Source organism: Sceloporus occidentalis, unplaced genomic scaffold (assembly GCF_023333645.1).
Source record: "Sceloporus occidentalis isolate IW3139 unplaced genomic scaffold, rSceOcc1.0.p SCAF_3, whole genome shotgun sequence".
In the NCBI taxonomy this organism is placed as follows: domain Eukaryota; kingdom Metazoa; phylum Chordata; class Lepidosauria; order Squamata; family Phrynosomatidae; genus Sceloporus; species Sceloporus occidentalis.
Window position 1 is genome coordinate 104,800,588 of NW_028316983.1, and position 12,884 is coordinate 104,813,471.

The 12,884-nt window shown below is 42.1% G+C and overlaps 1 protein-coding gene across 1 annotated transcript in view; it reads left to right on the top strand.

Annotated features, from left to right (window-relative positions):
• The first annotated feature begins 6,427 nt into the window (after positions 1-6,427).
• The window catches only part of LOC149316525 (solute carrier family 71 member 1), a 32,025-nt gene continuing 25,568 nt past the window's right edge, over positions 6,428-12,884 (top strand). Inside the window, exon 1 of the mRNA XM_089515746.1 lies at positions 6,428-6,755. Within this exon, the coding sequence (XP_089371872.1) occupies positions 6,669-6,755 (87 nt within the window). The 5' untranslated portion in view covers positions 6,428-6,668. The remainder of the gene's footprint in view (positions 6,756-12,884) is intronic.

A 12,884-nucleotide genomic window follows, 5' to 3' on the forward strand; every position in this document is an offset into this window, starting at 1 on the left:
TCCTTTTATAGGACGTGTCCTATGTTTCAACCTTCTGGCCTGGATGAATGTAAAAATCTTCCATTTTTGGTAGGATGACACACGTCCTCCTTTATCCAGGATACGGCACACATTTCAGCCCAGGAGCAATGTCAAAACATCCTCCATTTTATCAGGGTGACCAGACATCATCCTTTATCCAGGACACGTCCTACATTTCTGCCCAGGAGGAATTTCAAAACATCCTGCTTTGCCAGCCTTTCCTTGAGGCTGAGAGTGTGTGACTTCCTTGCCTAGTGGGTCTTCTTGGTTTGGTCAGAGTTTGCCTTTGCCAGCCTTTCCTTGAGGCTGAGAGCGTGTGACTTCCTTGCCTAGTGGGTCTTCTTGGTTTGTTCAGAGAGTTTGCCTTTGCCATCCTCTGAGGCTGAGAGAATGTGACTTGCCCAATGGTTTTGGGGGATTTGCCTTCACCTTCCCTTAAGGCTGAGAGAGTGTGACAAGCACTGTGATGTCTCTTGTGCGCCGCACAATTTGGACCTGATGCATACATAAGCCACGTCATCGACGCGTACCCCATGTAAGATATTTAGCCTTCTCTGTTGGAGAGAATCAGATTTTCATTGAATCCTGGTCTCCAGAGTCATTGAATCGTAGAGTTGGAAGAGACTGCAAGGGCCACCCAGTCCAACCCCTTTATTCTGTCATGCAGGAACTCTCAATCAAAACATCCCCATTGACAGATGGCCATCCAGCCTCTGCTTAAAGACAGCCCCCAAAGAAGGAGACTCTGCTGCACTCCGAGGAAGGAATGTGTTCCACTCTTGAACAGCCCTTACTCAGGAAGTTCCTCCTAGTCTAACACACAAAGCTATATCCCAACCTCCTGTCCAGGAAGAATGTCACAATGTTCTCCATTTTGAGCATGACTGAGAAACATGAATTTATATTGTTTTTTATTAATGTTTTTGGCTTTTAGTTGGGTGTGTTCTCCATTTTTGAACATCCTACAATTTGTCGTACATTTTATCGTGCATCATGTCCTACATTTTTCCTACATTTTGTGTCTTGGGGGGGCTCTTAGCATCTCAAAATGGTGGCACTTAGTCTGGACCCCCCCCTTCCCAAAATCCTGGCTACGTCCCTGCTTTAACGCCCTACATGGCTTAGATCCAACCTATATCTAAGAGATCACCTTCTTCCATTAATCCACCCCTTGCACTCAGGTCGTCTGGGAAGAATTTATTGCAACCCATAAAGACCAGGTTAACCCAGCCACCAACTGAATCTAGCTTCCACTGAGTACTTGTACCCCATCTGCCTGTCACTTATTATTTTAATTGTGTTGCTTTTAATGTTTGGTTATGTTTAATTGATGTTTTAGGGGAGGGAGGGAATGATTGGGATGTGGCATATGTATGTTCTCGTTTTAATTGTAAGCCGCCTTGATTGTCCCTGACAGAGAGGCGGGGTAAAAATAAAGTTTTTATTTTTATTATTTTTATTTATTGTCAAAATGACACTCCTCCATTCCCATTCCATGTCACTGGTTTCGTTAAAGTAGAATATTATGTTACTCATCACTAGCATGCTGCTTTAGTTTGGGGGGTGTTGGCATTTACTTTATGAGGTGGCAAGAAAATTGTCTTTCACCCCTGTTTTTGAGTAAGGGGCCCTGTTACTTAACCCAGCAATACAACTCTGTTGCATCCTCTGAACATCTTCCAACACAAGACTGCTTGGAAACTAACCAGGGAACACAATTTCCCCTTCTCTCATGATCCTAGCGGTGAGGCAAAATGCAGGCACACATCCTTTTTTCTTGATGACTTCCCTATTCCAGTGGTCAGAGCAAGCAGCTGTTTTGTCGGCTACCGATATCCCCTCGTAACATATGGGGCATTTAAATATTTAATTTTTGGCCACTGTGGTTTGAGTGGGGGCAGCAAGGGACTATGGCAATCTGTACTGTACTATTTTTTCTATAAGGAAGTAACTACCATGGTTAGAGCTTTTCTAACCTATCTTCCTCCGTCTACGCATTTTGTACCATTAGAGTATGAATTTAGAGTGTGGTTTTGCAAACAGATATGAGATGATCTTAAGGACGTGTTCCTGATCTTCACCACATGGGAGAAACCTGACAAAGGGAATATGGGCTGAGGTCAAATCTTGCCAGCCTCCCAAAAGCTAGGATAACAGCTCCTTCAAGCTGTCCATAGGAGGCATGATTCAACCTAAACATTGGCTGTGGAAATATTTAACCATGGCCCTAAACTGCATATCATGAGGCAACTGCATTTCCTGTCACCTTAGGCATCTGCTGCAACAGGTGCATAGCAGAAAGCTTCCTCCACGATATAACCTCAAAGTATAAACTGTTTGGGGAGGCCAAATCTAGTGAATCATTAAAGATTTGTAGACAGCCTGCTAACTTCCCAGTATAAAGACTGAAGATGATTTACCTCTGGATAAAGAACTTGATTAATGGGGAATAAAAATAGGAAAAGGAACCCCTATATAATTAATTTCCAATCCCCAAACTGTGTCTAGGTGAGAACTCCTAGTGTGCAAGGAATGAAACTGACCTAGAAGCTGAAAGGTCTCTCGTATCCTAGATGTTTTCAGCTGCATCTCTTTATGGGTTTTTGCTTTTGACTCACTTTGTTCCAAATGCAGATAATCCACAGCTTCAAGGGCAAGTCATTTCATGCAGTTATGCCTCTTACACACATGCTAAAAATAAACGTGTAGAGCTTTAAAAGTATATGTTCAAGGTATATCTCAAATTTTTATTTGAAAAAAGTGGACCTCCTCTGTCAGAAATTTGGGCAACCGTACTTCATTTCTCCATGGTTTGCCTCAGAGAATCCATGTTTTTCCTAATTTCCCCAGAGAATGCAAAACAAACAAAAAGACCTGATGCTCGTGTATTCAGAATATCCTTGTGAATATAGAAGATAATCTGTACTGTAAATGACTCACCAAAGCAGTGAGAAGATTGGCCTTTCCTTAATTGGAAATACAGTACTCATCTTGCAGAATGTATTTAACTCAGTGTGGGGCTGAGTTGAGCAGAAGAAGCTCCAAATCTCATGCTTCTATTCCCACCAAGAATGATGTTTCTGCACATGGTCAAGAACCCATTTCCAGTTAAGAATTAAGTTTGCTCTTCTGTTTTTGGGAAGCTTTGCCCTGCAATTCAGTCCTTCTTAGGGTATTATTCTTTTGTATTAAATGTGGAGCCTTGTAAATAATAATAATAATAATAATAGATTTTATTTATATCCCACCTTTCCAGAAGGATCAAGGCAGATTAGAAGAAAACACATAAACAAATACAGTAGAAGCATAGGTAAATCCCATGAAGAATTCGACCCAAACCCAAATCTGAAATCTAATATCCTAAATCCCTCAAATTCTACATTTTTTTTCAGCAGTAGTGAAAGTCAGAAGGACATATCTGGGTTATAATCAAGTGGAAAGTATGACAAGGGTTAGTTAAATTTGTGATAAAAGAAAAGGAGTCAGACTTTGCCACCGATGGTGTTCCACTAGCAGCCACTGTGACTTTGGTCCACTTAGCCAGGGCAGTTAAAATGATGTCAATCTGCATTATTTCTACAGTGCAGAAACATATGTAAGTTGTGGCTCTTTGCAGCTTGCCATGAGGAAAGGCATAAAACAATTAATGGAACATCAGTGCAAACTTCATCATTCTGAGTCTATTGAGCAAAATATACTTCAGTTAACTGACAAGTGACTTTCTGAATAGCCACGAGATGTCGCTGTATCTGCTGCCCTGTGTTCTACAAAAGCAATACAAATAATCTGTAATGGTGTTAAATTATAGTGATATATATGTCCAAAACAAACTGCAGAAATAATCCAGTTTGAGACTGCTTTAACTGCCTTGGCTCAGTGCTAAGGAATCCTGGGAATTGTACTTTATTGTGGCAACAGAGCTGACAGAGAAGGCTAAATCTTTCACAAAAGTATGGTTCCCGGGATTCCCTAGCACTGAGACAGGGCAGTTAAAGCGATCTCAAACCGGATTATTTCTGCAGTGTGTTTTGGGCCATAGATGGTTTATATAGTTTATTATATATAAACTATTTTATATTATTCAAAGATATATAGCCGTGTTAGTCTGTTGACTCAGTATGAAGAGAAATCTTGTAGCAGCTTTGAGGCTAACTGAAATAACTTTTCTTCCTGTCTGCTTTCTTAACTGTCCAGATCTCACATCCATACATGGTAACAGGGAGTATAGTGGCTTAGACGATTCTCACTTTAGTGCTCAGTTGTATATCTTCATTCTTTAGGGTCTTTTGTAGTTCCTTCATAGATGCCCTTCCCATTCTTACTCTTCTTCTGATTTCTTCACTGCAGTCTCAATTTTGATCAATGTCTGATCCAAAGTACAGGAATGCTTTAACTGCAGTTCGCCCTCTGTATCCACAGGTTCTTTATCCATGGCATGAAAATATTAAATATACATTTTTCAAAAACCAAACCTTGTTTTTTCTACTTTATGTAAGGGACACACCATTACTGTGTCGTTGTATATAATGGGACTTAAGCATCCATGGAACCAAACCCCAGCAGATACCAAGGGCCCACCGTATTTCTATTTTTAACTTTACAGGTTAAATATTTGTCCAAATCAAGAAATGCAAGCATATATATATATATATATGTGTGTGTGTGTGTGTGTGTGTGTGTGTGCCACAGTGATGTCAAGGAGTAGACAAAACCATGATTCCCTGTGTTGTATACGGCCCTCCACATTTGCGGCTTTGACTTTTGCGGCTTTGATCATTTGTGGTTTTGATTAATATGTTCTCTCTAGGAATCTCTAGGTCCTCCAGCGCAACTTTGCCAGAGGTTGACCATAGAGTTGTGCTGAGAATCTAGAGGTCCCTAAAGAAAACACTTCTCTAGGCATTTGTAGGTCCTACAGCATGATTCTATGATCAACTTCTGGTGGATGCTGACCATAGAGTTGCACTGGAGGACCTGGAAATTCCTAGAGAGGTGTTCTCTGAGGTAAAAAAAGAATAGTGCTTTTTTATTTGCAGTTCTTCCACATTCATGGGGGTCCTTCGGCCCTAGCCCCAGCGAATGTGGAGGGACCACTGTATTTAGGCTGCATCTACACTGAAGAAATAACCCGGTTTGGCACTGCTTTAACTGCCCTGGTTCTTTGCTATGGAATTCTGGGAGTTGGAGTTTGTTGAGGGGTCCAGAGCAGAGCCCACAACAAACTCCAACTCCCAGAATTCCATAGCCTTGAGCCAGAAAAAGAGTTAAAGTGGTGCCAAACCGGGTTATTTCTTCAGTGTGGATGCAGCCAAGATGCAGGCTCAGAGGCCCTTGTAGGGCAGACCTACAGCAAGGCTCTCCCATTGTGGAGTCACAGTGCAGCTAGTCTCCTGGGTGACAGGGACTGAGATTGTACTTATTAACCTCTCTAGTTGGTTAACTGTTTAAAAAGAAAATCAGTAGGTCTGGGGTATTTCATTCTTTAATGAAGTAAGGAAAGATCCCTGTAAAAGTGTGGTTTCCAGATATTATATTCCAAGTGCATCTGAGGAAGTAGACTTTAGTCTAGGAAAGCTCATGCTGCCATCTTCTTTCTTCCAGTTAGTCTCAAAGGTGCTACAAGATCCTTCTACATTATTATTATTATTATTATTATTATTATTATTATTATTATTATTATTATTTTATGTTATTTACTTATATCCCTCCTTTCTCTCAATTATTATTATTATTATTAACCTTTATTTATATAGTGCTGTAAATTTACACAGCACTGTGCATACAACCTTTGTAATTAGAGACACAAGGCAGGGAACAGCCAATAATAATAATAATACAGTAGTTGCTGCTATTGTTCTCAACCTTTGGTCCTCTAGATTTTTTTTGAGACTTCAACTCCCAGAATTCCTGAACAATGAGCATACTGGCTGGGACTTCTGGGAATTGAAGTCCAAAACACCTGGAGTCCCAAAGGTTGAGAACCACTGTATCTATTTTCTTTCTCGCTTTTTCATACTTCTATTTAAAAAGTCGGCTGCTGGGGAAGGAAAGACAAACATAGCACAAGAACGAGGAGAGGCTCTAGAAGCCAGGGCTGCTTGTGGGGGAGACTCCAACTCCCAGCATCCCTTGTCACGGTAGTTAACAGTGAGGCATGACGGGAGTTGTAGTTTAAATGCACTCTCTGTGGGCGGCGGTTACTCCGCCTCAGAATTCGAACGGAATCTCCTGAGTAACCAACGCGCGCACGTGCCGCCTCCCAAAGTGGGCGTGGCTAAGGAGACGTCATCGAACGGCCATTGGCTGCCTTCCTGCGCTCAGTGTGGGCGGAGCTTCATTGCTCACGTGTATCTCCCCCTGACCAATGGGGAGATCGCGTGATGTGAAGCTCCGCTGCTGCTGCTGCTGCTGCTGCTGCTGCTCTGGCGGCGGAGTTGTTGTTCCTTCTTCCTCTCTCTCTCTTTCCAAGATGGCGGCGCCGGCGGGTGCCTAAGGAAAGAGAGAGAAGCAGCGGTTGCTTCGAGGAGGAGGAGGAGGAGGAGGAGAAGGCGAAGTCCTGGCGGCTGCCGGGGAAGGAAGGGAAGGGAAGGCGCCTCCTCCTTTTCCTCTGCCTCTTCTCGCCTCCCTTTGACCAGGAGGATGGTAAAATGACCCAGGCGGGGAAGAAGAAGAAAAGGGCCGCCAACCGCAGCATCCTCTTGGCCAAGAAGATCATCATTAAGGACGGAGGCACGGTGAGCAGAAGGAGCAAGGAAGGGGCTCCGCACTGGGGGAATAACCCGGTTTGGTACCGCTTTAAATCTTTCTCTGGCTCCTTGCTATGGAATTCTGGGAGTTGGAGCAAAGCTCCGCTCTGGGCCCCACAACAAACTCCAACTCCCAGAATTCCATAGCAGAGAGCCAGACAAAGAATTAAAGCGTTGCCAAACCGTGTTATGTCTCCACAGCACTTAGGAATTGAAGCCACACCGCAACAAACAAATAGGGGACTTTCTAGGGGAGTGTCATTGTTAATATTGCTTCAAATGACAGCAATAAGAAGCTTAGAAACTAGGGTCTGAATCCTTGCTCAGCCATGGGGAAGTCACACTCTCTCAGCCTCTTCAGAGGATGGCCATGGCAAGCCTCCTCTGGGCAAACCTTGCCAAGAAAGGCCCATGGTAGGTTCACCTTAGGATCGCCATGAGCCACAGACTACATAAAACTACACTCATCCCTCCATATTTGCGGATTAGATGAATATGTTCTCTCTTGGGATATCTAGGTCCTCCAGGGAACTTTAACCAAAAGCTGCTGAAAGACCTGGAGATCCCTAGAGAGAGTACTCTACTAGGCATTGTAGCTCCTCCAGAGCAGTTCTATGGGCAGTGCCTGTTGGACATTGACCACAGAGTTGCGCTGGAGGACCTAGAGATTCCTAGAGAGCAGTATACCAATGGGCAGCTGATACAACCATTATACTCGGGTTAGACATGTGTCAGAAAGGAAGCGTTGCTGACAGTTTAGTAACACACCATGACAGTCCCTTGTAGGAGGACTTGTTGCAGAAGATGTGGATATGAAACACGCTGCAGTTTCAGGGACCTAAATGGTGGGAAGGGTGGTTGCAGCAAGGAAGGCCTTTGGTTTAAGCATCACTAGAAAAGGAAGCCTGTGTTTTAATCTGAAATGTTGCAGGAGGAGATATGTACAAAATCAGGGCTTCTCTTTCTGCTTCTGCAGAAATGATCCAGTTTGAGACTGCTTTCAATGCCTCAGCTCAATACAAGGGAATTCTGGAGACACTGAGCCTTCTCTGTCAGAGAGACCCCTGGTGCCACAATAAACTACATTTCCCAGGATTCTCTAGCACTGATCCAGGGCAGTTAAAGTGGTCTCAAACTGGATTATTTCTTCAGTATGTTTTGGACTTAAGGAGAGACTTGTGACGGGGAATGCCTCACCCTGCCATGGTGTTGCAGTGCGTTTTGTTATTTTCTCTCCCTTCTTGCCTTTGGGGAGCTGTTTTGGCTCAGAGGCTTCGGTTTGTAGACTTTGCTTTAGTTTGTTCCTAGGCTTTGTTTCTATTTTGTGCCACTTGGGGCATGTGTGGAAGCTACAAATTCCACCTTGATGTTAGGAGGCTGTTCACATCTAATCCTCAGATGTTTGGGGGAAGGTTAGGGTGGATTTCCCCATTACCACTCGCTTGCTTGGCCACCACTGGAGAATTGTTTCATGAGTGTTTTCTCTACTGAGGCAGTCATGCTGGAGTCACAAAGGTGCACATTTATTCACCCATTGTGTGTTCTTGATTGTCTCTGAAGCCATCTGGTAGCTCAGATATTATTAGTCTTGGTGGTGGTGTGGTCTACCATACCAAGTGCTATAATAGTTAAAAGGTTCAAGTCACTTTAGAACAGTTAAAGGGTGGTGTGTGTGGGGGGGGGGAAGAAATCTAAAGTTCCTGTCAGTAAGTAAAGCTACATCTCCCTCCAAGAATAACAAGATGAATTTCAACAGAGGTAATTGTAAGGTGAGCCAGCGTGGCATAACGGTTGGCCTGCGTCTGTGGAGACCAGGATCCGATTCCCAGCTCAGCCCTGAAACCCACTGGGCAAGTCACACTCTCTCAGCCTCGGAGGATGGCAATGGCAAACCTCCCCTGAACAAATCTTGCCAAGCAAACCCCATGATAGGGTCGCCTCAGAGTCGCCATAAGTCAGAAACTACTGGTAGGCACACAACAACAATTGTAAGGTACTGTATCTATGTAGGAGAAATTAAATACACAAATATGGCAAGAGTGACACTTAGATTGAAACCAATATGTGTGAAAAAAAGATTGAGGGGTGTTAGTGGAGCCCAGTCTAAACACTAGTCAACAGTGGGATGCAGCAGCCCACAGAAACCCAATGCAATTCTGGGCTTCAACAACAGTGGCATAGTGTCCCATTTGAGGGAAGTCTTGTGTCACTCTATTCTTCATTGGTCAGACCTCACCTGGAATACAGTGTCCATTTCTGGACACCACTGTTCAAGAAGTGTATTGACAGGCTGGAACATGTCCTGAGAAAGGTGAGCAAGCTAATCACATGTCTGCAAATTACTCTTTTGAGGAGCAATTTAGGAAGCTGGGTATGTTTAGCTTGGAGAAGAGAAGATGAAGAGATGACAAAGCTTGTCAATATCTGAAAGGAAGGTGGAGCAAGCTTGTTTTCTGCTGCTCCGGGGGCTAAAAGATGAAGCAGTACATTCAAATTACAAGAAAGATTCCACCTGAACATTAAGAAGAACTTTTTACTGTAAGATCTGTTCAGCAGTGGAATCGATTGGCTTAGAGGGTAGTGGACTCTCCAGCTTTGAAGGTCTTTAAATAGAGGTTGGATGGGCATCTTTCAGGAGTGCTTTAGTTGTAGGTTCCTGCATGGCAGGAGATTGGGCCAGGTAGCCCTTCCGGTCCTTTCCAATGCTAAAATTCTGTCATTCTGCAATTCTAGTATTCAGATTTCTTGTTCTTAATAGCACTTTTGTGATGTCAATTCAGCTCTGTCAGGTTGGAACTTTTTGTTTTTGTGTCTGTGTGTGCTTGTTTGTTTTTTGAAGTTGAGGAAGGACAGTTTCTGAGACAACTGGTGTGGCTTAATTAGTGACTGATTTGAGTCTGAGTTCATTTACTTAGTTGGCCATGAATCCAGAATTGGAATCTCTAACCCATGACTACACCAGTATTACTATTTTCTGTGATTAACATATAAAGCATGAAGAGTACCTGTGTGCAGGTGTCCTCACATATCAGTGAATTGCCACCAATTAAAGTCTCCAGTGAATGTATTCCTGAATCTTTAGGGACAGGTCTCCTGTTTACAGTCTTGGCTGGATGTGAAGCAGTTTTTAGGGTGGATGTTACTATCTGAGTCTTCAGCTGATTCTGTTGATGGTGGTTTTTCAGGTGGGATGTTCCAGTTTGTACCTTCAAGTGCAAGGAAATTTCTTGTGCACATTAATAGCACGTTGATTTGACCAAAGTTCTGGATTTCAGTATCCTGTTTAGTAGATAAATCCATGTCTTACCATTGATGTGATTGACACTTTTCTTTGAAGGAGTAAATGACGTATCTTAAAATATCCTGTTTGTAAAAAGTAAATAATAGATCAAGATATTACAAAATTTTTGAAGAAAAAGAGTAAAATATTTGACTTAAAAATAACCCTGTAGAATGTTTTGACATGTAATTAATTATATTTAAAGCTTATTTTTAGAATATTGTATATGCACATCTAATTTTGCTTAACTTTGAGAACTAGTTTTCACATAGGTAGAGCAGTTGCTCAATTCCACTGCTTTTCACCATTTTAGAAACATCATCTGTGTTTTTAAAAATCACATTTAAGAGATTCTCTTCCATATACTTCACTTGTTTCTATTTTGCTCAATTGGAACTCCCTTGCCATTGGTTTTTTGTGGGTTTTTCGGGCTACGTGGCCATGTTCTAGAAGAGGCAAAACGTCAGGGATAAACTCTTCTAGAACATGGCTACATAGTCTGAAAAACCCACAAAAAACTAATATCTGTAAGGCTGTACTGTACATTGTGTACTCCTACTCTAAATATTCTTTCCACACTGAAGAGTTTAGCTGGTGCCATTTGAAACAAGGATGTTGGGTTACTTGCATCAGATTGAACTATGTGGCCATATCTGCAGGAGTTTAAAAATACCCAAGTTGAGTTTGCTATGTTTGGGGCTATACAGCCAGCTTTTAAGCTGCTTATTTCCATTTCAGATGACATTTCAGATGGCATACCTTGGGATTGCGTGCCATTCTTTCACAAAGAATAATTAAGACAAAGCCCTATTGTGTTTTAGGGTTTTTAAATCAGCTGGGATTAGATTTATAAACAGAAATAGAAAATAGACACAGGCAGGTCGTACTACAGAAACTGGTTATGATGGTGGTAGCTGCCACTGCCTTTCCCTCTAAAGCTGGGACTTAAGGCAGTTTACAAATCAAAGCAAGTACAGTATAGTTAAAACATGCACAAAAATCAAAATTAAAATGGACTTAAATTATTGACACTAAAACCAGTGTAAACCTGACAATTAAAAATATGTGGGTTTTGGAACATGATGTGTTGAAGCACAGATGCATTCTCTTCATAATGTTTGTTATTGTTAAATCAAAAGGAGAATCATACATATCTACAGCACTTGTTGAACTGCAATTCCCAGCATTCCTTGCTGTTAACTGTGTTACCTAAGACTTTTAGGGGATTGAAGTTTAGCAACCTCTGGAGGATTGCATGATTCCCACCCCTTTTATAGTTGCTAAGCAGTCAGGACATGATGTCTTGTTGATTGAATTGCACTGAATGGAACAGTTTTGATAGTTCTGGCACCTTGCCCAAAAAACATGTACACTTTGGACCTGACGTTTGGGGACCTTCTGGACATTGCCAGTGCCTTTATGAGAATGGTTGCGTTAAAACAGATCAGAGAAAAGATATAGGTTTAAGTATCAGCCTTGGGTTCGGTGTTTCTGCTTAAAACAATCCACGTTTCCTGACTTTGATTCAACTTTGCAAAGAGTTACAGAACAAGTTCTCCTCTTTATCTATTTCCTCCTGTGTATGTTCGTTCGTCTTTTTCAAACTGTTGTTGCAACTGCTGGAACTGGAATACACATTTTAGATACTATAGACATCAGTTTCAAGGGTCGCCCCCTCCCCCCCCCCCCCTTTTTGGTAGCCAATGTCAGGTTTCTAAACAGGAGGCCAGCCTGAACTTGTGACGAATCTGTAAATTATTGTTCAAGTGTTTTTCGTTTCTTCCTCCAAAGAATCTGGGCAATTGGCTACCTGTGATGTTTGTAACCCTTGTTATGTTGCCAGTAAAGATGGTACCAGTTCCAACCTAGTGCTCTATTCTACCTGGAAGACTTGGTTGTTCACAAAGCTATTTTTTCTGTCCTTGAAGAGATGAGTCAGATAGTGGCAATAGGACACCAGACCGGGCTGTTACAGGTGGCCATGGTACATGTCAAGAATGATTGATAGATGGCACGCTTTACATGTAGATATGCCCAGGTTGAACCTGCTTCACTGCTAATTTATAGAGCTATGCTAGCAAGGTCAGGAGAATGTTTGTCTGTGATGCTACAGAACCAGTATCAGATGTTTTTCAAATGTACCAACATACCATGGCTTGGTATTATGAAGATGTATCTCATACATTCCTTCTCTCATGAGAAGTTCATAGCTTGTCTTCTTTCCTGGCTTGATCAAGATGTTACTTTGCCAGTGTAGACCAGAAGATTATATTTTAGCTCAAAAGCATGTAGGAGGAGGGAGCATACAAGTGGAGTTACCTTGTGTTTGCATCGTAATCTTCATGTGCAGCTTGAATACCCAGTCCCTTCATGAATAGTAGCACTTTTGATTGTAGACATCAGTGGCTTTTGTGTTAATATATACAACTGTCATGATCAATTGAATGTGGAAATAAACATGGGTAATGATGCTGTGTTTTCCAGTTAGTGTGTTATTCTTTCAAGTGCTGCTATTAAGAAATGTTCTTGTCATTTATGTTTAGCTTTTTAGCGCATACTAATCTTACTATTCCACACTGTGAATGAACGCTCTCCAAGGAACACTAAACGTATCATAATTTTAAAATAGCCAAATATGTTATAGTTCATGGCAGTACTGTATGAATTCCTGGCCTATTTGTTTAGAGTAGACCATTAGTTATGACCTATACAGCTTAGGTCCAGACCCCTTGAAAGACCGCAGCTCCCCAGATGAACCTGCCAATCCCCTTAAAATCTTCAGGAGAAGGCTTTCTCTCTGTGAGCCTCTTGGTGGCTGTTTTCACCCTTTGGAACTC